Raw genomic sequence first — 26,360 nt, 5'->3', positions numbered from 1 at the left:
TTGGTCCAGGATATGCCTCATGAGATGGTGGGCTCCCCATGGGATGCCCTAGTGTGGGAGTGAGTTGTGGGTAGAAGGAGTGATCCTAAGCATCTGGTTCTGTAGACCCATTTTCAGAAAAAAAACAGCTTGTGCCATGAATACTTTAAAGTCGGAATTTTTTTTTAAGTTATAAGAAAAAAAAATGGGGATTTTCTGCCTATATAACTTCACATTTATTCTTTATTATTATGTGTTTGGATCTCTCGCTCAAGAAAAACAGGGAGGGAGAGATTGAGGAAAGGAATCTTCATGATGCTGCTCTGCAAAGTTCCTCCTCAATTGCCCTGCTTCTGTAAATGGGGAGAAGATAGATTCTTTCTGCTTATATCTGGTGGAGTAGCAGCTTGCCACTGCCTACTTCCCAGCAGTGCTAGTCTAATGGAGCCAGGCTGTCAGGGACTTCTGCTGGATTCAGCTACCTCAGGAGCAGCACAGAGGGGAAGGGATTCATGAACAAAATATCTTAGCCTGTGTATGTCCACTACGCTGCCTTCCAGTCCTGATCTCTCCCCTGTACATGCCTCCAGAGACAAGAATGAGGCATAGAAAGGGGCTACAGAGGTGCCTGATTCTTCTTCCTATTCATGTAGGAAACCCCTATGGCATGTTATTAATTAGTATTAATGCTGAGTTCACCCAGGAGCACCACTGCCAATAATACATAGTGATTTTAACTATACTGGCAGAGGATGACAGGAACATTTGATTCCTCTGCTTATTGAGGAATGCCTAACAGAATTGAATGGCCAGTGGCTGAACAAAGGTACAATCTCAATGTCAGTCCCATTGATTGTTTTAACTCTGTGAGGCTCACATTGGCCTGATCATGTGCCATGTGGCCATACTGCCCTGAAGCTCTTTCAGGTTGCAACCTATCATCTTCTACAACAGACCCTTGAGTCCAAAGCAGTAGATCTTTAAAAAAAGACATCTAATTTCTTTAAGAGCCAAACAACCATTCCTCATAGCTGGACAGGAGGTCCTATCCCAGGGGAAATGTGCCAAAGGTGAGCTCATTTTTTTCCCCTTAAAAGGACAGCAGCCAACTGGGGGGAGGGGGTTGGCAAAGCATGCTGCTGACACCCCATCACATCAACATGCTGCACACTGTGTTCACCATAACATTTTATAACAACACCTTATAAAATCAGTCTCTTTCACTCCACTTACATAAAATAAACACCCAGGGGGCAATGTGAGAGAGAGAGAAATAGAGAGTGCGCGCGCACTCACGCAAACCTGAATTACAATAACCTGATGTACTTTACTCATGCTGCACAAGTGTAAACACCAGACAAAGGTGATCCAATAGCTGGCATCAACCTCAGCCTTGTCTTCTAATTGAATCAGATCTGTTTTAAGACGAATACTAGTTCAGATGCAGGATGGGTGAAATTATTTCGCAGAGTTCTAAATCCACCCAAACAGTAAGTTCAAAAGTTCAATTTAAACCCAAACACTTTGGGTTTGCATTCTGCTTCAGAAAGACTTTTCAGGGAGAGAGACAGACAAGGAGCATGAAAAGATATGGCAGGCAGGGGAAGTAAAATAAATTATTATGATTCATGGTAATGTGTATTGTGTGCTAAATGCTTTCCAAATACTCAAAAAAGGAAGTCTCCAGCTCAAAGAAACTCATAATCTCAGGGCAGGCTGAAAAGTAGAAGACAAAGTCAGGGGAATGGGAACAACAGCATGCAATTCGTGTACAAATTACCTTTATTTGTTATACATAGCACAAAAGAAAGAAGCAAGTAATTTGAGATGCTAAGTATGAACAATATGGCCTCATGAATGAAATCAGAATGGCTAGGCATAGGAGGCTGCATGGGAGAAGGCATCAAGGTGATTGTAGAAATGGATGTAAAACAGTATGGAGAACAGGCAGAGGAAAGAGAAAAAGAGAGGAAGAGAGAAAAGAGGAACACAAGAACAAATGCATTGCACCAAATGTCAGGCATCCACCGGTATCAGAATATCATATTTTGGGATGAAGTGATTTGCATTATAAGGATCTCATGGGAAAACATCTTCTAAGAGAAGCTGAATGCAAAATGAAACACGGAGCTTGATTAAAAGGTGAAAGATTCTGCAAACTTAAATTGGTTTTCAAACTGAGGGTGAGTCTCCCTTCTGGGTTTTGATGATTTGTGTGATTCACATATGGTTACAAGATTGCAAAACTATTCTCACCCTTTCCATTTACAGCTGCCCAATAGGCCTGCCTGCTTCTGTCTTTCCCTTGATTTCATAGATTTTATAGACATTAGGGGCTGGAAAGGACCTCACAAGATCATCGAGTCCAGCCCCTGCCCCCCCCCGCCGCCATAAGCAGGAAGTCTGCGGGGATCAAATGATCCCAACAGGATAAACATCCAAACACCCTTTGAATGAGTCCAGAGTAGGTGCCTGCACCACCTCTGGAGGGGGAGTCTGTTCCAGACCCTGGACACCTGGACCACAAAGGTCTTCCCTATGTTCAATCTAACTCAGCCCTTTAGGAGTTTGTGACTGTTGGACCTTGTTATTACTTGGCAAGCCCTGGTGAACAAGTGTTCTCCCAGGCCCTGATGCACTCCTTTTATGTACTTATAGGCTACCACAAAGCTCCCCCTGAGCCTTCTCTTCTCCAGGCTGAAGAGTCCCATGTTCCTCAGCCTCTCCTCATAAGGTCTGCCCCGTCCCCCAGTCATACAGGTGGCCCTCCCCTGGACCCTCCCGAGCCTATCCACATCCTTCCTGAACCAGGGTGCACAAAACTTGACGCAGCACTCCAGCTTGATGTCTGTAACAACTCTGGTTTTATGATTTCATTTCTCATGGAGTCAGCAAATTTTGGTTCTCTCTGAGGCTTAGACCATTTTCTTCTGTTAAGTCATGAATGCTCTGTGTCTTTTCCATCATGGGGAGAACATAACCTTAGGGAGGCCTTTGAAAGGGTAGCTCTTCTAGAAACTGCATGGAGACTGCATGCCGGAAGAGTGGGAGGCTAGCATACAGCAGTGTGACAGGTTCATCATTTGTGGTTTCTAGAGCCCTGAAAAGTGGCAGAATGCCATCCTGAGAACCTCTTCAAATCCCCATACAGGCCAATGCTTGTAACATCACCACCTTCATGTGAGTCAGGAGTAATGGTGACCCAACCTGGGATGTCTGGCTCTAAAAGCTGTTACTGCCTGAACTAAAAGAGCATCTTCTGTGAAGAGGAGAGTTAACAGGCCCAAAGCTTTCCATGTGGCATAGCCGTGACTAGAATGGATCAGAACACTGCAGTGGATGGGTGTGGGTTACAGCAAGAAGGCAATGAGAACAAGTATTTCTGGATAATAGGTACAGAATATTTTGGGATGGGGAAGTGAGCTCTCCAAAGATTTGTATTATTTCAGATAATCATCCATGACTTTGGGGCTTATCCAAAATAAACCAAACCTTCCAATTGTTTGAGGGTCTCCCACCACTTGCAGTCACCTCATGGAGTTGTATTTGTATTTATTTTAATGATGAGGGGCCATTCAGAGGGTTGAGAACTTTAGCCTGAGTGGAGCCAAAAAAACTGAAAGGCAAGTGTTTATGTAAAAAAGAGAGAAAGAAAAAGAAACACACGAGCTAAGCTCAAGTTTCCATATCATAATAAAAAAGGGAGAACAGCACAAAAAATGCTCACAGAACCCAAAGGAACAACTACAAATCTTGGAGTTTGTCTAACCATTTTTTCCTTTTAAATCACTGTCAAATATAGGTACATTGATCTTCTGTTGATGTGTGCATTCTCTTTAAAAAGAGAATCATTAGTTGATATGTATCAAGTGAGACTAAGTTTGTCCAGAATAGCAAGTATTTCTTCTTAAATAAATCACATAGAAATAATGAAGAGGCAAAACCCACATAGGTTACCAAGATATAAGTAACTCCTGCCCTTATTAGTTCCCCCAATATCCCACATGTGGAAAAATAATATATTTGCATGGCTGGCTAAAGACAGAAAGAAAGAAAAGATGATGATTATGCATGGATTAGAGCTAAAATGTTGTACATAAAGAAACTGCTCTATGTACTTCACTCTGTTTTAGTATAAATCTTTACTAAGTTTACTTTCTTGTTCTCTCTCTTCTTTCCCCTCTCTTTTAAACTGACTAGCTCAGCTATTTCTTCTTTAAAATACTGTCTTGGCTAGCTCTTTAAGGAACACATTGCTGATGTCATGCTGACTTGAACTTTCCCTATATTTAAGTTACAGTAACTATGAAAATGTCATATCCAAAGCACATTTATAATGAGAGCCCATCCACATACTAAAATGAAAAAGTAAGGCAGCAGGGGGCCTTGTGTATAAGGCAGTTATATTAGCTCTCAGTGAGAAATGGCTTTAAACAGTCAGACTGAAAGGAATAAAAATAAATAAGTAAATAAAATCCCCCAATCACATTTCAGCACCAGAACAGTAGGTGTCCTTAGTGCTTCCTTTATTCCTTTTCTTTTCTGGTTCTACTGATGCAGCACAAGATTTGAACAATACTCTGGTAGGCTTCAAACAAGGGCTAATATTATATCCAACAAAGTAGGGAGGGGATATCTGACACCCTTTCAGCGCTTTCATGTGGAAACAAAAATGAGTTATATTTATTTTATGGGACAGTTTGAATTTATTATATGTTGCATATAATTTCCGGTCTCATTTCTTTAGTGATCTTGGAATTTATTTCAGGATGTCTTACATTATCACACACCCCTTTCCCACTACCCTGACACTCTCTGCTAAACTTGCTCTTAAAGATGTCCTAGAAATGCAGACATCCCAGGACACCATCTTAAGAAATATTTGAAGCTCTGCAAGAAATTCCATAAGGCAACAAAGATGAAAATGGAAACTGTGAAAATTAACGTATTGTAGAATCAGTGAACATAAACTTATTTCTCTACATAAATATAAAAAGGAACCCACTTATAAGATATATCCAAATCATTCACAGGTGGTGAAACTATTAGACAGTTCTACATATGCCTGCCTCATAAGTGGAATAAATTTCACATGTACTGTACTTTGCTTTCTCTCCCCTCCCCCAGTAACCCATCTATAATGCCTTCAGATTTCACCACAGTTATTTTGGTTATTTTTACAAGAAATTTGGACAACGTCTAGTACTGGCAGGAGAGAGAGGTTGGTTGGTTGCTTGCATGTGAAAGTAAATTTAAAAACTGTTGTGATTTAAAGAAATAAAAGCATTTACCCATTTTTAAGAAATGCAACACAATCTGTATTTTGGTGAACTCCAAAGGAGTGATACTTCATTGCACTGACAGTTAACAGAATGAAAGTCTTGTATTGTGTTGTGTTAATGGACAGGAGTATGCCTACTGAAGTTCAAGTTATAATGAACCCCAGGTTACAGGGAAGCCGTTCTGTGAAAAAGTAACATTGCTATAAGAAGAGTAATAATACAGTACCACACAGTAGTCTACACACTTCTTTACTGGGCCCTCAATGCCTATAATGGCAAATCTCACTCTTTGAAATGCAGTGAGATTGTCTGCCTACTTTGGCAAATAGGGTGGAAATAGGAGAGAGGATGGCACTTCAAAGGATTCAGTTTGTCATGTATTGACCATTGCCAACCACCCACATAAAGCACCATCAATAATTAAACACATACAGAAGGAATTGCCTATCGCTAACTGGCCCATGCGTAGCTTTGCTGTCAGAAAAGCAGGCACCTGATATTTATGGTGCATCTTTCCATGATTTGCCTATAGGTGTCCACTTCCTCTTTTCTTCTTGCACCCCATTTTTCTTCTCTCTCTCGTTTCCTGACTTGCTCTAAATTGTGATTTCTACTTTCATCCCCATATTTACTGTTTTGTCCCTTCTCTCATTAAAACCAGTTTTCAAGCTTATGCCATCACACTCTGCTCTCCTCTGCCTGTGTAAGCCTTTTAGCAGCCATATACAAGGGTTTGCAAATACTACCAGACACATATTGGCCGAACACCTACTGGTCAGAAGCTCTATAGGGAAGAATTTGGTTTCTTTCCTGTCATTGTCATGGTTGGTCATCTTTCACAACACCCTCTGTGACCAGTAGGTGTAGGTGTTTGGCCATTTTGGGCTCGTGCAGGCATTCCCGGTACTGCTAATTTGCAGTGTTGGGGAAGAGGCTTTGACACTGGGAGATCCCGATGTCAAAAAAATCCCGCACCTACAAAAAACAGGGGCGGTGTATGTGGTGGCAGTGGGTGCTGCCTGAAACTGAAGCCTGACTGGCCAGAGCCATGTTCTAGCTGCTGGCCAAGGCTTCTTCCTCCAGGATCGCCATGGCTGCAGCCCCCAGAGGCCCCAGGACCCCAAGTAAGGCCCATGCTGTGCCACGGCTGTTTGTCACTGGGGAAACGCATGTTCCCGCTCATGGGGACATGCCCTATATGTCTGGTACTATTTGTAACCCCTGTATATGGGTGCTAGAATACTTACAGAGGTAGAAGAGAACAGAAGGTGATGCTCTGTCCTTTTTCAAAGTGCTCCAGCTTTTATATCAGCTTCTAGCTACTATTGTTTGCTGTGGTTGACAACTCCCTCTAAACTCCTCCTGGCTACTAGAAGGAAGACGAAGCACTCTCTCTCTCTCCACTTCCTGATCCTAGAACATCATGACCACAGGATGGCCCCTGACTATTGGAGAGTGTCTTCACTACCTTACCTCCTTCCTCAGCTTTCTGGTCATTTCCATACAGGCTCCTTCCTTCAACCTCTTTTTTATTATTACTTTTTAAACAGAACCAGCATTTGGCTCTCCAAATGCTCAGCACAATGAAATAGGCTGATATCGGTCAATTCTACTGCCACCCACAGGGTTCTGATAAAGCTAGTCACTGTAGTAGCTGGAGAAAGCAGCAGCAGCAGCTGTAATGGTTCTTTCTGCAAACTCAGGCTAGCAACACTGGATCCATTCAGTTTGAATGGTTGTCGTCCAAAGATAATGGAAACGAAAGCTCAGATTATGCAGAAGTTAATGACACTGTCCTGGGAAAACTTCTTTGCCCTGATTAGCGAGCGCTCAAGCATCATATTCATCGATTACTTTATTCAGTTAATAATTAATAGAGTAATTCATTCAGTTAACAAGTTGATATGGGCCACTGTGGTTCTGGCTAAATGTGTTCTGATGCTCCAGATGTTCTGAGGTGTTTTTTTTTTGTCTTGCCAGACTAAGAATTAAACCAAAGGCTTAAAAATACCACCAGAAACCTAATGCCTAATGCCACCAACAGTCTTGACTTAGGCCCAGGTCCTATTAATCTCAATGAGAATTTTGCCTGAGTGAAAATTGCAGGACCTGGGTCCAAATGAGAACACTGCAGCACCAGCTCCGTTTACCTTATGACAAGTTGGATACAGATTCTCACAAAACTCTTGAACTCAGTGGAGGAAGAGTAAATAAATGATATACTAGGAGAAGCAATCTGGAAAACAGTTCAGCCAAGTAAAGGAATTCTAGAACAACATACCAAGAAATGACCTGGATATTCACATAAGGAATATGGTATGGTCTGGAAGGAGATGCAAAGCATTCAGGGTACACAGTGCTAGCCAGATTTTCAAGTCAGATGCCAAAACTGTGCAAAATGTTGAACATGCACCCCCCCCCTTTTATTTATTTATTTTTTAAACAAATAAATCTTGAACTTGTACATGCAACCAGTGCACATCTACCCAGATGGCACGACTGAAGGCCACTTTGCACATGCAAATTAAGCCACATGGAGAATGCACGTGTGTAATTTTGGAGCCCTCATTGGAAAATCCATCCCTATACAGCTATAAATGTAGAAACAGATGGTCAGACAAAGTGACAGACAAACAGATCTATACATGAAAGGAAATGGAAGAGTTAACCTTCTTACATTTAGATGTAAACAAGGAATTTAACATTTGTTCTACAAGCTAATTATGTTTATGCTCATCCAAGACAGATCCACTTAGATAATAGAAGAGTAGAGTGCCAGAGAGCCTGAAAGGAATAGACTATTGTGTTTGACTAGTTTCCATGTATAAATTAGAGCAGAGAAAAAAAGAAATTCTGCAGAAAAAAAAACACATGTACTTTATTATAATTCCTAGTGTTACTCTCGCAACTACCACAATAGCAGGCAAAGGAGCTACAGACCACTGAAAACAGGAAAACAGCAAATGCAAATTTGATTAAATGCCTTTTTGACAAGAAGTGGTTTGACTTCAAGTTTGGATGAACACACATGTCAATGACTGGTCATGGTTTCAGCCACATTCTCGTTGAGTTAGACAACTGTGGTTTGCTTGGGTTGCTTTTTAGTTTTTAATGAAATAGGGAAGTCTTTGGAATAGAATGCCTGCTTTCTTTTGTTTCTTTTAAAAGTAGTGTGTTACTATTTCCTTAGGATACAAAAGTTCATAGGGCAATGAGCAATCTTCTCCAAAAACCTGATCTCAGTCTGGAGAGAGAAAGAGAGTGAGAGAGAGAGAATGTTATTTAGACTTAGGTTCAAAACTGATTTAACAAGTCACAGACTCTGAGCATTCTGGACCAGATTTTCACATGTGCTTATGCACTTAACTTAGAGATATTGCTGGGATTTATGTTCCCAAAGTATAGGTGAATATTGGGGTGATACTCTAGAGCAATTTACAAGGTAAATTCGCAACCCCACCCCCCCCAGGAAAATCAACCACTGAGAGCTCTTCAGTGAGATTTTGTCCCAGCAAAGCCTGAGGTGCCCAGATAGAGTACATTCATCATTACTCACAGCTACATCCTTTCAAACAGGTAGAGAGGTAAAACCAATGCTGGATGTCAATTGTTTCAGCCTTTTATTACAGTAAGGCAAGGGATGAGAACACGTCTGGGCTTTGCTTACCTTCTTGCTGGTACACTTATGCAGAAGGCCAAGTCTAGCCTTCAGCATGCTGTTCTTTCTATGTGGCAGTTTGTACGCACATGGTATACACAACAGCGTGTGATATATCACTATGGAGACCAATACCAAGTCTTGCTGGTGGGCTGAGTGCTTACTATACTATCCTTAACCTGGTCAACAGGACTACAGTACTCACCAGAGCAGGGAATGCTTCTACTGTTACATTTGCAGGACTGAGCCAGTACTTTGTACTTACAGGTTCAAACTCTGAATATAATTTCAGCTTTATAACTCAATATTTAATGGGGTTGGTGAGTTTTAAACAAGAACAGCATCCAGTCCAGTGTTTATGGGCCTGACCCCAAACCTACTAAGGTCAGCATGGGTCTTTCCACTGATTTCAACAGATTCTGCAGCAGGCACCATATAAATATAGATTCGATGGCAGGCTCTGACATCAACATGTATGTTGAATATGTATCTCAGTGCTTCTCCTTTATATAAGTCCAAATCAAAATTTAAATTCCTGCCGTCTTTACTCAGTCAAATCCCCCACTGTAATCAAGTAAGGGAGAGAGAAAAGAATGTCCAAGATTCTGAAAAAGAAAGTTGAGCTTTTTTCACATCACAATTCTTAAGGCACAAAGGGTTTTATTTTAAAAATCTCTAGCAAAAAAAAAAAAAAAAAAAAATCATGCAAACAAACTGGTATAGTATGAAATATAATGCATAATGGTTGGCAGCAGAATGCACTATTTATTTTCATGAATTAGGGATTGAGTACATAATTCACAAGCAGTGGAGTGAAATAACTACAAGTAGTGAGGGTCTGATTTTAAGATGGGGCCAAATCCTATAGTATGTAAAGAAATTCTGATCTTTGGAATATAATAATGATCTTGCAGTTATTACGTGAATAAAATATGCTCTTTGGTGTAAAATTTTACAAGATTTCTTGCTCCGACTCCATTCAAATTAGTGAAACAAATTTTCTGAAGAGACTCAATTTATGTGCATGCCAAGAACACTTTGCAATTAGAAGTATGCATTCTATTATTAATATTTTCACTGTAGAGTTTTGGGCAGAAAATGTGCAGTCCATACTCATTAAATTAAGTATGAGTCATGATTTTCATGTGAAAATCTGGTCCAGAATGCTCAGAGTCTGTGACTTCTTAAATCAGTTTTGAACTTAAGTCTAAATGACGCTCTCTCTCTCTCCAGACTGAGATCAGGTATTTGGAGAATATTGCTCATTGCCCTATGAACTTTTGCATCCTAAGGAAATAGTATCACACCATTTTCAATTAAAGAGCCCAGCTGTGGGGTTCAGCTGTAGAGCGTCTTATCAGTGTGATTGAGTCACTTACAATAAAATAAATAAGGAATGATAAACAACAAGGACCAGCTTTATATCTCTAAAGTGCCTCTGAGATCACATAGCATAATATTTAACTTCTAAAAGTTAGTATTGGTTTATCTCTCTAATGATTTACAGTAATTATCAGAGATAATCTGAGTTGGCTGCTGGAGAAGTTCCAATACATGTTGTACCTGGTTTCTCTGCATGTGCACAGGGAAAAAAAAAATTCCTTTGATTTACAGAAAAAAAGAAAAAAGGACAAACACCCTCCCCAGCACCTAGTACATAAAATTCCATGAGCACTACAATGTGTTACAGTTTCACTTCCAGGGGGAAAAAGGGCTGTTAACCAAATTCCAAGCATTCATATTACCAGTCACATTATATCACTCCCCAAGTTTGCATAAATCAATGCCAACCTTTGGGTTCTACCTGCAGCAACCTATGCTAACAAGACTCAGAGCCCAAGTTACATTAAAGAGGCTGAAACTTGTGGAAGTGGTTCAAAGTCATCTCTTTCTACCTGGAGTTTGAAAGATTTAAAACAAAGTCAACTGCAACAGTTAAGTATTTAAGTAAAAGAAACGGCATTTACCAGAAGCAGGGAAGCCAGGAGCGGGAACAGAGTGCCAGCAGTTGCCCAACGGCAGCATTCCATGCTTGGATCCTTGCCGGAATCTGAATCGGACACTGTATAAGCTACTAAGTGCTCCTCTGCCGGCTGTCACATCCAGTACTGGTGCTAACACTTCAGCCCTGCCTATCAGCTTCCATCAGCTCTGCTCACATTTCCTGACCAAGGGGTGGGTGGGGGGTAAGCTGAATGGAATCTCTCCCCAAGCAGGCAGCCAGCCAATCAGGCTCTTGCTAATCAGACATGCAGAATAACAAAGGCAAGGGGTCCAGGGAAAGTATAACAGTGAAAGAAAGAGAAGGAAAAAGAGAGAGACAGCGAAGGAGGAGGAGAGAGGCAGAATGGCAAAGATGACTGTAGTGCTCTGCCTTTACCTAACTGTACTCAGTGAGGACTACTGCTGTACTTGCCATGAGCTCTTTGCACTTATGGCTAGTACGGTAGCTCTCCTGACTCTGCATAGTTCCATTTGGGATGGAAACTTAATCTATATCAATATATATAACATATGCCATAAAAGGCAGAAATCATGACAAACAGACCTCTTCCAGAGAGAAAGGATATATTCCTTAAACAATCTCCTGTATTATTTAAAGGGAGGTGGTTTGCAAATCCTTTTTATACCATTTATGCAAATCTAAGGAGTTCCCCTCCTCACTCCAAAATTGACAAATAGTTTTAAGTTTTCTTACAAAGCTGGGTGAGAAATTGTTTCCCATTTTGCAAAATTTTTTGAGATTGAAATCTTTCCCTTTCTACATTGGGATTAAATAGAGACCTGTCAAAATTTTGCATAAACAACCCTGTTGTTAGGACATTTGCCTGGGCTGTGGAAACAGAGAGTCTCTGGTGCAGTGCAAGAATTCACCTGGGATAGCCCAGGTGCATGTGTTAACCTCTGGGTTCCTGTACTCTCCAAGTTCTCTATTTTGTACTATGAAATTGCATCCTAAATATAATGAATGCTTCAGCGAAACTGGCCCATTTATGGGGAAAGATTCATTTTCCATAACTGGCCTTTCATAAAATTCCTAACCTGCTCCACTTTCTAACCATTTTGTGGTTGCTTATTGTACCTGGATGGCACTAGCCAGTTACGTACTTCAATACACCTGGGAGAGGTGTTGGCTTGTAAAATAATGGAAAAAGAAAAATTGTTTCCTGAAGAAGAACAATTCAGACTATCTGCTTCGAAAAGGATCTACTGAAGCTGATGGAGGGATCTGATTCTTTGATTTAGTTTAGGCAACTACTAATCCAGGTCTAGTTTTGCTTAATTAGCAGTAATATAGCTGTAGTTCTCAACCTTTTCTGTACCAGGACCCATTTATAAACATCAATGGCCAGTCCTAACCTAGTGCCCCCAGGCCCTGCCAGTGCCCCTCACCTCTGACCCATAACTCCCTGATCCTGCTGATGCCGCCACTTTTAAGCCACAGATGCCTAGCCCTGCCAGTGCCCATCAATCCCCACCCACAGCCCCCTGGCCCTGCCGATGCCCCTCACACCCAAGCCATAGTCCCCTGCCCCTCTGGGCCATGCTGGTGCCTCTCATTCCCAACCGGCAACCCCCTCTCTCCCCCTAGCCCTGCCAGAGGGGGCCCCCAGCTGGTCATGGCAGCCTGGTCCCACCCGCCCTCTGAGCAGCATCTCCTGGGTGCCCCACCCCTGTGAGTACAGGTACCGGCTCCAGTACTGCCAGCCCAGCCACACAGCTCCCCACCACTCCTGAAGGACACCCCTATCCTCTTCCCCCACTGGATGGGCAGGGACCTTCACCCTTGTCCTGATGCAGTCTCAGTGCCTGGTCACCTTCCCCCAGTGCCAGCATGCACCTGCTGCTTCCAATTATGCCAAGCAGCTCCTTGTGGGCTGAACTGTTGCCAGACTGCAAGAGGAAACTTATGCTTTCCCATATTTTTCTGGGACTTGCTCATGACCCTTTCAGATATCCTTGTGACCCACTTCTGGGTTGCACCCCATGGGTTGAGAAACACTGATTTATAGCAAACCTGACTGAAGTGTAAGATGTGTTATCTACAATTGCCACCAACTATGGCTAACCTCCCATACCAAGGATCTCATTCGGTCTTCATGTTGCCAATGCTGTCTACACACACATCTCCAGTGCTCTGCATGTATCCAGTCAGCCATCCTAGATCCAGCATCATGGGCTTCCCATGCAACATCACAACTGGGCCTCCCATGCACAAATAGGGAGTCTGCAGACCAAGGAGACACTGAGGGACCTATGGCGAGTCCCCTGTCCAGACTTCTTCCCCCGCCTAGGGCCAAAAGCCATGTGGCTGCTTACAACTCAGTACTGACCACATTGTGGAATGCCTGCATTCTGCCTCCCAGTAGGGAAAACCTGGATGCCTGGGGTCCATCTCCCTACTGTGGGAGTCAGGAGGGTTGGGAAACCCGAGTGTCCAGGTGCAGGGGTGAACTTTCTTTTGTTCTCTGGGAGGAGAAGGAAGGCAGGAGTAGGTGGGGGGATTCCCTAGGGGGAATTTTTCCAATTCCAGTTGCGCCTTACCCACAGCAGTGCTCATATGTAGATGTTCTGAAAATGGCACCCAGAGGCATGCCCAAGAAAACCCGCAGTTGTGACCGTTAGTTGCACCTCAGCTGTGGGGCTCAAGAAAAGCTTTCAGTGTCTTTTGGGGTGTATTTGGGTGCTGGTTTGCATTAGGTGGATCCATGTCAACATGCTAGCCTCTCAGGAAAGCAATGTGACCTTGAGGGATAGGGTAGTCAGTTGTCAATTAACCATATTTATGGTCCCACTCAATGCAACACAGACTAATGAGCCCCCAACAACATGAAAAGAGGCTGAGGGAACTGGGTTTTAGTCTGCAGAACAGAAGACTGACAGGGGATTTGACAGCAGTCTTCAATTACCTGAAGGGCATTTCCAAGACAATGGAGCTAAACAGTTCTCAGGTGGTGGCAGATGACAGAACAAGGAGCAATGGGCACAAGTTGCGGCAAGGGAGGTTTACACTGGATATTAAGAAAAACTCTCACTAGGAGGGTGGTGAAGCACTGCAACAGGTTACCTGGAAAGGTGGTAGAGTCTCCATCCTTGGAGGTTTGTAAGGCCCAGCTTGACAAAGCCCTGGCTGGGATGATCTAGTTAGGGACGGTCCTGCTTTGAGCAGAGGATTGGACTAGATGACCTCCTGATATCCCTTGCAACCCTCATTTTCTATGATTCACAATAGAGGGTAATGAACCTAGTACTTCAGCTTCATCCCAGGCCAGTGGCATGGTGGTTGCAGAGGTGGAGCGGGAGAGAGCATGTTTGAAAGGCATGAAGTCAGTGGGGAGCATCAACGTGTCAGTAATATCAGTCTTCCATCTGGACAACTGTCAAACCAAGAGACACTGAATATCAGAGTAGGTAACCATATCCTTCCCCATGAGATTATGCCAGCCTACCAAGGAATCATATTAGACAGTTCCCTCAACTTCAGAGAACTCAGAGTCACTGCACTTGCAATGGTATACATTACAATGGTACTTGCAAAGGTATTTGCCCTAGTACAGAGGTTCTCAATCCCTGGGCTGTGGTAGGTTGGCTGCCAGTCTGCAGCATAGTCAGCTGCTGGACAGGAAGTGATTGCGGACTAGTGGACCAGCAAACAGTGGCCCCCTGGGAGCCAGGCAGAGAGGCTCCGTTTGCAGGGTCCCTGGCAGCTCAGGGTTTGCCCCCCGCCCCATCCGGGGGGATATCCTTACCCATCTTCCAGTTGGAAATCCTGGTTGCGCTTGGCTGTGGCAGCTGGGGCATGGTTTGCTGGGCTGTGGCATAAAAACTCTTTGGGAACCCCTGCCATAGGACATTACTGTGCTCCTGTAGGGCCCAGAAGTTGTTACACTAAAAGGCTTGACACTGTATTTAACAGTGCGCAGAGACTCATAAGCAGCTGCACAATGTACACACACACACACACACGTATTCCCTGCACTCTAGGGCATTAGACCAAGTGACATAAAAACACAGACCCTAACTGCTCCCTGCTGCCAGGTTTCTGGGCTCATGGAGAGCTCACTAGGCTGGGTACTGTGGTCTTGTGTGTTCCGCTAAATTTAGATAAGGGGTGGGGATGAATGGAAATTAAATGATTGCTCAGAGTAATATGGTCTGAAATCTATTCCTGCAGCATTTTATATCAACACCAAATGAGTCCCCCATTGGGCACAACCTTGACAGAAGCATGAATCAAGCTGAGCAGACCAAGATGTGGATATGGACATTTCAAAACAATACTGTACAAGATGAATATCTTGGACAGCACCCTGTGTGAATGGGGTGTCCACAGTCAGCACAGCACTTACTCAAAAGTGCAATCTATACAAATGCCCAGATGGGGTAGATGGAATCTGCACACTGGGCTATAATACCAAACAGTGGCTTATAGCTGGCCAGAGGGGAAAGGGGGGGGGGGGTTGGAAACAGGGGCTGCGTCACTTTGGGTCACTGAGAGCCCAGAGGTAGGGCCAGCCCAGAGCTTGGACAAATGAGATGAGCTCTGGCTGAGACTATAGTATAGCCCTGGGAGGAAGGATGAGTGAGCTGCTGCCCCATTCTGACTGCCCCACCGGTTGCTGGCGGAATGCAACCTAATACGAGTTGTGGTGGGGTCTGGTACAGATGTTCATTACAGTGGTCTTACCTACAGCACTAAAGTCTGATGCCACATCTGCCCACAGTTATCTTAGAGCGGGATCTTCCATTTTTATAGTACTTTATATGCCCTGGCCATTTGTTTAATTATGGTGGTAGAATGCTTTCTGCAAGCTTACCATGCAATAAGTGTAACTTCTGTACCTGGCCTATGCCTACTATAGCATACAGTAGTGTAAGAGTTATGTTGCAACCATGATGGTCCAGAAACTATGCAAGAGGTAAGGATTTCATAAGGCAATATTTTTTATTGGACCAACTATTTAGTTGTGAGAGGCAAGGATGACTTAGGGTGATAGTGAGAGGCATGGATTTCTTAGAGTGCCTGGCTCCTTGTCATCAGACCTGAGGATGAGTATCTTGCATTTGAAAGCTTGTCTAACTTTATCCCAACTACATAGCTAGTCCATTAAAAGATCTGTCCTTAAGAAATCCTTGTCTCTCTACTATAGCATAGTAACAATGCCTATTCTTAATGTTTCCTTACATTATACATTGTAAGAATATGTCTTCAACTACTTACGTCATTACTTAAGTTCAGATATTTGGACAGACATTTTCCATGTCAGAATCCTGCTTTAGGCTGATTTCTTCTCCTCTAATTTCAGCCCAAACTGCTCAGCTCTCTCTGGGAATGAAGCTTTAAGGCAAATGCTTTGTTTTACCCATGCTAGAAGCAAGTTACAAGACTCTGGGGGAGGGGAACCAGTGCACATATGTTCAGTAGAGATGTCTCAGTGCTCATCAATTCCCTAAAGACTTTGTTTGCACTAGTTAGCAAATATGCAGGATTTTTCCTGCAATTTCAGCTCTAGGATGATGCAAATATCTGAAATGATAGCAGAGATTCTTTTTCCAATGCCTCACTGACTAACCCCCAGCACTAAGCCTAGAAAAGATGAAGCTGGGAGTTTCCTAACTGAAGTACAGAAGTAGCAAGAGGATTGGAGAAAATAGCTTGGGACAAGTAGCCTGGAAGAGAGGGTTGGCCTAGAGGCTGAAAAGGATGTGATGAAAGAAAGAAATCTGATGAGGAATCAGGGAATAGCTGGGAAAAAGACTGGAAGCCCCAAGCACTGGACTGGCAACAGGAAGCCAGAGCAGAGGAAAGAGCTTGAATGAGGAGCTGAGAATAGGGAATGAGGACTGGCTGGGCAAAGAGACTTGGAATGAGGAGCTGAGGAAAACATGTAGTGCAGGGACGGGTAAAGTCCAGCCCATGGGCCGGATCCGGTTGGCAGTGGACTCCATTTCTCCATGGCAACCCCAGCTGCAGCTGCCTGAAAAGCTCCAGGCTGGGGTTGCCATGGCTGCCAGCACAGCTGGGGCTGGTCTCCACTAGGAACTTGCAAATGGGAATCTTGCTCTGGAGCCAGGGCAGAGCCATGATCTGTAGCCTGCATGCTCTGGACAAGGGCATGCAGGCAGGGGATCGCGGCTCTGCCCCCGCTCCAGAGCAGGATGTCACCGCTGCAAGGAGCTGGGGCACAGCTGCAATCCCCTGCTTGCATGCCCCTGCCCAGAGCATTCAGGCTGGAAGTCGTGGCTCTGCCCTGGTTCCATAGAAAGCCGCAAGTTCCCAGTGGCTCCAGAGCAGCCCCCTGCCCTGCTTAGCCATGTGCGCTGCCAGCATGGTTGGGGCTGGTTTCCATGACAACCCCAGCCTTGAGCTTTCCCATGCAGCTGCAGCTGGGGTCTCCATGGAGACTGGCCCCAGCCATGCCATCAGGGAGGTGCTAGGAAATGAAATCCGGCTTCTGGCCAGATTGGCCATTTTGCTTACCCCTGATGTAGTGGCTGCATGAGAACACTGGTCCCCCAGGGAGACTTGGGGCATGATCAGTCCAGAGAAGCAAACTGAGACTTCCTCCACAAGAGGACTGGAATTGAGATAAGAATTTTGTAGAATGCAAAAGAGGGCTCCCTGACTGAGGAGAATGGTATTGGGATAAGGAGAAAACAAAGGACTGGAACAGACCATGGCTAAAAGTCAGAAGTGGCTGAGCTTGGGGTGAGTGGGGGAGGCAGTGCATACCACAGCTTGTTCCACTTCAAAGCCTGGAATGAAGCCCAAGATACCTTAGGGTATTGCTACACAATTAGGATACTATGAAGTAAAAGACAGCGAGGTTCCAGTGCACATCAGCGGCTCTGCAGTAACTGCCCATATACACACACTTATGCTGAGGTAAATTAAAACTTATTCATGACAGCATGCTCCACAATGAAGCAAGAATAAGTTACTGGGAGCTATCTTTCCTTCACCACAGATTGGAACATGCACACAGGCAGCAGAGTGACTGAGGGATGACTGGGGGTACCGCCCTGGGTGCTGCCTTTGCGGGTGGACGCAAAAATAGCTGCCAATGCAGTGATGGTTGAATGTGCTACCACAACTGGCACTGCTCCGTGCATCATGGCTACCCCAGAGCCTTTGCACATGGGCAAATACTTTAGAGCATCTGACATGCAGTAAAGCTTCCAGTTTCCTCACCAAAACTAGTTTGTATGCCTATACTCTCAGTTTCACCATTCTTCTTTTGTCAGCAAATATCTATGAAACCCACTGGCAAAGTCTCTCTCCCCTAATAGTGCCAGTCTACATAAGCCTGCTATTGCTATTAATTACTCAATGAGCTCCAGTGTTAAATGTCTGTGTATGCAGGCAGCTAAAGGTTCCAGTCCCAGAGATGAATTAGGTAGGTGTCAGTCTGAGGCCACATGATGGCATTTCTGTTTTTTCAGTTTAAAATTACATAAAAAGATGTCAAGTTATTAAGTTTGCAAAGTCAACACTCAAAAGTTAGGAAATATCATAATTAAGTTAGTTTGTACAATCTTAATGCTATTTTTTCAAAGGACCTACACCTCATTTAATATACAGAATGGACATGACCTGGAGGTTAATCACTGTTAAATGGTAAAGAAGGCTGCTTCATGTGTTGCAAAAGTTGGAAAGTGAATAGTGAATGAGACAGGGCCCTACAGAAAGAATAGGGTGATGTCATGGTTAAAGCAATTGAATGATGCCTTAGGGAATTAAAATTCTCTAAAGTCTGCTGCTAAGTTTTAATGCACTTCTAATCTATACTATACTAAACTTTGCATAGGTGGTCTCTGATTTTTCAGTCTCATTTTTAGGGAGGCTGACTGGAGACACTGGGGTCTGGTATGAAAAAACCTGTACTCCTGGGTACAACAAAAATCAAGGGAAGCTGGGCTTTGAACATACCATATGCTACATAGAGCTAGGTATTCTAAGATAATCAGGCCTTGAGGGCCCCTCTGCATCTATAGGTAAAGGTGCAATGCAATCTAATGTGCAATCCACACAATCATGTCTCTTGCCATGCCACACATGCATGCCAGGAGGCACAATTGGAGGATCACATGCTAGATCCCATTATGCCTTATTGCTGGTGTAGGGGGAGCCCAGTCCTGGTCTCTTTCTGAACCAGCAAGAAGCAAGCTTCCATGGCTGAAGGGGGTCCCAGCCACAGAATCCATGAAGCAGCACTTAGAAGCTCCCTGGCTTGGGGATGCACATGGGCTCCCAGCCAGAGCAGCCCCTGGCCACAGATTTAATTAATGGCATGATAGAAAGCAGCTATAAATTTATTACACATATTTGGTGGAATAACTTTGTAGCTTATTCCTCTTTTTATCAAGCCACTAATTGATTGAATGTGTGGCTTTGTGACTACCTAAGGTGTGATTAACTACCTAATCATTTAACTACTTACACATGTCTTAAGTGTAATGTGTAGATGGGGCCTTAGCACCTCCAATTCCAAACTGTTTTGAGGGTGGGTGGCTTACCTGGCTAGCATAGGGCATATCAAGGGCTGTAGCATACAGCACACAAGGAAGTGATGTGCCTAACAATTTAACTGGCCTTCTTCAGTTCCCTAGCCTGATGACTGGTTGTCCAGTCATAACCGACTGAACTAGGGACTGTCTAGAGTGAGGCTCCAACTCACTACTCTGGATAGATACTGAAGCTCTTAAACCATTCTGTCCCTACATCCCCTTACTGCAAATTGATGATTACTCAAAACCAGAGGATACTTCTGACCTCAATTACTCTTTACTTTCATTTTTCATGCAAAATGGAGATTCTACCACTTAAAATTACAGGGTAATTGTGAAAATAAAATGCAAGAATATTTTCTTAAATACTAGAATGAAGAGTGCCACGGAATAGCCCATCAGGAAATCAATAGTCCTGTCTCCAGAGCAGAGTTTGAACAGTGTGCAGGAAATAAGACGTAACAGTATCATAATTCATATGCCCACAGTTGTTGAATTACAGTTGCATAGACAAACTCAATTAAGGCATTTTCTAAGTTTTGAATATTTAACATTGCAACCTTAATGTTTTTTATTTTATAAAATTGTGCATGTAGCATTTTCAAAAGTGACCTCTTCTTTCTGGTGAGTTCATTTTTGGGTACTGAATTCTAGACATTCAGGTTGAGATTTCCATTTAGAACTCTGGATGGAGCCAAAGGAAGCTCCAAGTACTGAGTACCATTAGAATCTGGATATTAGTCACCTGAAACTGGTCACTCAACAAAGGATCTACCTAATATATGTATAGGCACCTACTTAATTCATGGTTTCCACAAAGTTGGTCAAACTGAGTAATTCAGAATTGTCTGCAAAAATCAACAAAGAAACCCCTCAGTAAAAATAAAATGCAGGGGAAGGAACCAGCGGGCATGGTGGCACAAAGACTAACAGACAAGAGGGAGGTTACAGGGGCAGAGTGCCATGAAGGGCAGCCAGCAATCAAGATAGCAGCCACCCCATTGTCCCTCCTACCCTCATGGCATCTCCACCAGTGCAAAGGGCCTCTCTGTCAGTGCGGTAGCAAGTGGGGGGGGAGGGCAGTGGGTTGACTGTCCCAGGTGCTGAAGTGAAGGGGTGCCAACAGGCACTGTCCGGCCAGGGTGGGGTGTGGGACGGAGCCTTGAGCAGCTCATTTGTGGGGGTTGCAGGGATGGGGGAAGGGTGGCTCCCACTGCTGTGTACAGTCCTGGGCAAGCTGCTGCTGCAGGCTTTGCCCTGGGCACCAAACTTCATTGCTATGGTACTGCTCTGTCAATCAGCACCAAGGGTTAGGGCTGCCACAAAAGCCTGACAAAATTGGCTCTGTGCACTGTGAGTGGGCCACAAAAATTCCTGTCTCACTGCAATTGAAGTAGGTCCCTACATATGTAAATGCTTTTGACAGTTTAGCCCTAACCAGTCACCTTGGACAAATGCATTTTATTCTACATTCTGCCACTGACTCCTTATGTGGCCCTGGGCAAATCACATGCGTCTGGATCAAGTAATTCACTAAAGCTGACATGGAGTCAACGACATGGCTAGAAATAGGATTCCTCTAGGCCACATATTCAAGGAATGTTAACAAGGAATACTATCATGATCAAACAGAGGATCTGAGCTTACTGCATTAAGTAAGAGGAGGTGATCTAAAGTGGCGAGCTCTATCCAGAGATGACTAAAACACTACTTTAATTCTTAGGAACCACACTATTTTATTCTTGGCAGCACGGATTGTACAGGATTAGAGACAGACATGCCTTTTTGAAAAATCCTTATACAGACTGAAACCATTCCTCTCTTCCCTCCCCACTTCTCCACAATTTTTCATTGACCAGCAGTTACATTTGAAAATCAGGTACCAGTACAGAACGATTCTGGATTTAATCACTCTTAAAGTTCAGCCTTGGAAAGGTAAATGTTATTTGCTTTGTTTTGTTTCATTTTGTTTTTCAAGGCATGGCAGACCAGGAACTTACCTAATCTAATACAACCGGAACCTGCACATGTGCAGCCTAATGACCTGGCAGCACGAACGTCGCGTGCCCCCAAAGGTTGAGGGGGCATGGTGAGATCCACCAGGCCATGGCAGTACTGTCGGTGGCAGGGGCATGGCAGCAGTAAGTGGGGAGCTCCCACAGGCAGTGGGTCAGTGGCGAGCACCGACTGGCAGTCGGTGACAGCCTGCCGATGCTGCCAGCAATGTCGGCGGCAGCAAGCGGCAATTGCAGGCTGCCTGCAGATGCCGCTGGTGAAATTGTTTTTGAGTAGTCTACCTGCACTGGAACCCAGAACGCAAAACAGTCATCAAATGCGTGGAAACACATTAATCAAATCCACAGTCCACTCAAACTTCTGCAAAGCAAAACCATTAAGTTTTGTATACTGTAATGGAGCTCAATACCTTCCAATTTCTGCTACCTAGAGTTTAGTTCCTTTAGTAAAGGTGTGGGCAATTATTTCAGCTGCAGTGCCACTTAATGAGTTTTGGTGAGCTGTCATGGGCCCCACAACTAAGATCTTTCAGAATATATCATTTTAATAAATTATAGATTTAAAAAAAATAAAAAAATTATACACTAAAAAACAAACACCTACTATATTTTAATTTTATTTCAAAAAATAATTTGTGTCCTGATGTTCTTTTGAGTAGTGTATATAGAGGTGATTACATAATAGTTCAAAATAAAATCTCACTCTTGTACATTGTATGGGGGAGGAGGGTGTGGGAGTGTGTATTGGGGGGGGTGCATTTGTGTGAGGAGAAAGGCCTGCACATGCACTAGGTACCAGGGGCCGAATGGGGATTAGTAAGGGGAAGGGGGAAAGGAGGGCAAGGGGCATGTACAGCTCCTTCTGGTGGTACAGTGCAGGTGTAGTCTGCACCCTCCCCCAGCTGACCCACAGCTGCCCCTGCAGAGCTCTGCATGATGCCAAGCCTGGCCCTCTCTCACCTGGGTCAGTCCATGCTGTGCTTCTGCCTTTACCCACTGGCTCCAGCCCCAGCCAGTGCACATAGCTTCCTGGCAGGGCTGCAGCTGCCTAGGTACTGCCGAACTCTCCCCGCCTCCAGCAACTTCTCCTCCTCCTCCTCTTGCTCCTGCCCCTGCTGTGCTGGTCTGGGCAGCAGGCAATGCAGGGAAGCCATGGGAATGCGCACTGGACACCACACGCCCAGCCAGGTGGGAGGAAATTACAGCTGGGTGGCTCCTGCCTGTGTGCACGGCTCTAGCTCCAACTCAAGCTCCTGGCCACCTTGCTGTGGCTGCTCATTGTACCAGGCGGGTGGGTGGGACACATCCCCATGGCTTCCCCGCATTGCCTGCAGCCTAGAGCAGTGCCACAGGTCAAGAGGAGGAGCTTCTGGAGGCAGGGGAAGCTGAGCAGTACCAAGGTGGCAGCAGTTGCATGGGAAGCAGGCCTGCTGGGAAGCTGTGCCTGCTGGCTGGGACCAGGTCTGCAGCAGGCATGGATGGGAGGATGGCATGGGCTGCCCCAGGTAGGAATGGGTGGGCCTCAGCCCTATGCAGAGCACTGCAGAGGCAGCCACAGACTGGATAAAATCAATTGGTGGGTGCCTGCCCACGGGCCGGATCCAAGCAGTTGGCAGGTTGAATCTAGCCTGCGGGTCATATTGTTCCCACCCCTGCTTTAGGGATTCTTTTGCTCTCCTTTTATGCTTGAACAGAAACAAATCATCATGAGGATTTAAGGCTAGAAATAGATGGCACAGAATGAAAGTGGATTAGCTGTGCTGAGATGTGCCCCAAGACACAAATTCAAATTTGGAGCTGAGTTTCTTAAATGCTTGGAAGCATTCCTATTCCAGATTCTGGTTTTGGTCTATCTCTTGGTGTTTACTTGGCTTGCTTACAGGTCCCTTTGGACAAGCAGTGTTTCTTTGTTACATAGATGCTAGTAATGGGAAGGCAAGCCAATGTCATATAGTCTAAAAAATGTATTGAGGTCAGATATGCAAACTGCAGCCACTTCAGCTGTATATTACTTTTTCTTTATGTCATAAGCCCTGACTAGACTAGTGGTATACAAAAAAAGAACAAACACAAGAAATTCTACCTACTGCACAAAAAGAAAAATCACTGAAATTTCAGGGGTTCATGCAGGTCAGGGATGTCAAATATATGGCCCACGGGCTGGATCCAGCCCATGGAACTGTTTCAACTGGCCCACCAGTAATCAGGCGGCCTACCAGAATTTAGCGTAGTATGACCTGTCACAGAATTTGGGGTTCCTGGACCCTGATCAACAGCATGGGATGTGTAAGGGCTATGCAGATATAGCTCTTGCTTGCCTGCTGCTGCCCAGTTCCCCAACCAGCTCTACCACCCAACCCCTGACCTGTACCACTGCTTGAATGTGGACCTTCATGACTGGACCCAGGGACAGGCTTGGGAGAAGCCTACACGGTCCAGATCTGGCCTGAGGCCCAGGGTGAGTTTAACATCCCTTATGTAGGCCAAAGTGAATGCTGCCAGCTGCATGTTACACTCTGTGCCAAACATGGTAGCAGGTGAAATCTGCCCAACTAAAGCCAATAGTAATGTTTCTTCCGACAGCAGCAGGACTAGAATTTCACTCTTTATTAACCAAAAAGATCTTAGTACAGTCTAGCATGTAGCTCCAACCTCAACAATACTCTCACTGAGTTCAGTAGAAGTGGGATTAGGTCCCAAATTACAACTACAGAACATTCCATTCACAAGCACAGAAAAAGTGACCCCGTCGGGTATCTGTATTGGTCATTAGCTGCATGCCTTTGCCCTCTTCCCGGTGTTTAAATTAGGCCAGTCTGCATGTGTTTGTGAGAAGTGCTGGTTTGCGGCACTGCACATCTATAGTAGATTATGTGAAGCGAAAGCAGAAGCAAAGGAGGATGTCAGGACTGTCTGAAGCATTGCTGCAAGCTGGGCAGACTTAACAATGCTTAATTTAAAAAACACAAGCCCAGGCAGGAGAAATCTGTTAACATCAATATGCTTTATAGGAGGAAAGAGTAAACTAAAACTTTGGATTTGATCGCCCTGGAGAGAATAAGTTACAGTTTTCACTCAAAAGCTACCCATCTCTTCTCAGAGGTTGAACCTCCCTTTTTTACCATTAGGCCTGCAATAACCAATATTTTTTATTTCAATTTAATTTTTTGGTTAACAGTTATTCTTAGTTCACCTCTGATTAGTTTGAATTGGTTTCTATGATGCTGGATTCTTTCCTAACACTGAAAAGTGGAAGGAAGCCGATGCTTAAGGAGTTTTTGACAGGATTGGTTGTGGATTGCATGTGCGTGTGTGTACTTATAGTTAATGGCTGCAAAAGGTACTGGGTTGACAGCTGTGGAACTGCAAACCTTTTCAGTCAAGGTCAAGTTGACCCCAGTGAAAAAGGCCTACCTGTGACTCAAATCCTACATAGACCTTTTCCTAAAGATTTAAGGCATGCACAAGTCAGAAGTGAATTTTCCCCTGAGAATGCAAAAAGCCAAGAACAGTAGAAACTTCCATACATTTCGCTGTAGAAACCACCTCTCAGTAGGAAGAAAAGGTTCAGTCTCCAATTCAATTAACTCCTTTGCTTCTATGATAAAACTAGCTGTTAGACTGGTGCATAATACTTACTACCTGCCAATATAGGCCTACCTGTATAAGTGGGCATCACTGAAAACAAAGAGTTAGAACTAAGCCCAAAATGGTTGGAAATTAATATGGAGTTTCTTTATGATGTGGAGAAATCAGTCCCAGAATCTTAAAGGAATCCTGTCAAACCCACTCAGGCATAAAAATAAGCTTGCAGAAAGTCTAAAGTAAACAGAAACGTTTCTATAATTTTTTTTAGAAGATTTAAATGGAAACTATTTATTTTTTAAAGGAATAACTTCTACCCTTCAGTATTTTTACCCAAACAATTCACAATCTTGCTAACATACAAGATGAGAAAGTAAATCTGATTAGCAACTGACAATAATAAAACACAACAGTGAACCTGACTAGATTCACTGTCCAAAAACTGTACCAACCAGAAATGATAAGAAGTCAAAAGATAAAATTTTAAATATTCTTCCTGATATCATAAACTAAGATATCTTTTTATTAACAAGATTCAAAGGAGCTTTAAAGTGGAAATAAATAAAGTGTATATTGGAAAATAACACTGGTGTCTGAAAATCAGTTTACCTTGCCTGGTTAAAAAGTAGCATCTAAGATTACAGAAACAAGGGAAATAAGAAGGAAAAGGCTATTTTTCTGCTGTCAGCTTGCTCACTTTTGGACAGTAAGTTTTATCATTTTCTCTGTATATTCAATTAAAGCGCTCTGCCTTTGCTGTCTGCAGATATTTAACAATACAAGGAAACCAACCACACAAGCATGGTTAGGCTCCAAATAACTGTTTAGTAATTACATATTAACATATACTACAGGGTGGTGTACACAAGCTACTTCTCTTAGGTGTCGGTGGCTTTTGCAACAGAAGCAAGGAAGCCTATTAAAGTAGTGGTGCTGCAAGCTGGATGACTGGCAACGGACCACTGCAAGCGCCAGATCAGCCTCCACACACCAGGATTGTCCCAGGTACTGATCTGGGCCCTGTGCTGCGTCCACCAGCCCTGCACTCATAGATCAGGGCTGTGTGCCAACTCCCTCAGTCCTGTGTCCCCAGATCAGGGCCCTGCACTGCCTCCTGTGGTCCCATGCCATTTTCCTGGGTCTCCCACTGCAGGCTCAGGCCCTGCATTGCCTCCAGCTGGTCCCTGTCTGCCCAGATCAGGCCCTAAGTCACCTTCGCATGCTAATTTAGCATGCTATCAAGCTTCAGGAGCTGAATAACAGTCTGGAAATTTGGCAACAGGGGAGTGGCTCCCCTACTGCCAAAATTTCAGATCCATGGGGACGGCTGCT

At 44.0% G+C, this 26,360-nt stretch overlaps 1 protein-coding gene across 4 annotated transcripts in view; it reads right to left on the bottom strand.

Moving 5' to 3' along the window:
- Nucleotides 1-26,360, bottom strand: part of ADAMTSL1 (ADAMTS like 1) — an 872,699-nt gene that overhangs the window by 301,192 nt on the left and 545,147 nt on the right. The window contains exon 1 of one of the 4 annotated variants that reach the window (XM_090038774.1): nt 10,887-11,272. The exons of the other annotated variants lie outside the window; for them this stretch is intronic. Coding sequence (XP_089894900.1) covers nt 10,887-10,949 — 63 coding nt within the window. The 5' untranslated portion in view covers nt 10,950-11,272. Of the gene's footprint in view, nt 1-10,886; nt 11,273-26,360 lie in introns of those variants that run through there. 4 annotated transcript variants of the gene reach the window in all.

This window comes from Crocodylus siamensis, chromosome 3 (assembly GCF_052110815.1).
Source record: "Crocodylus siamensis isolate JL-2025a chromosome 3, ASM5211081v1, whole genome shotgun sequence".
NCBI classification, from domain to species: Eukaryota; Metazoa; Chordata; order Crocodylia; family Crocodylidae; genus Crocodylus; species Crocodylus siamensis.
Note: the sequence above shows the minus strand (reverse complement) of the source record. Positions and strands in the feature narration are given on the sequence as shown.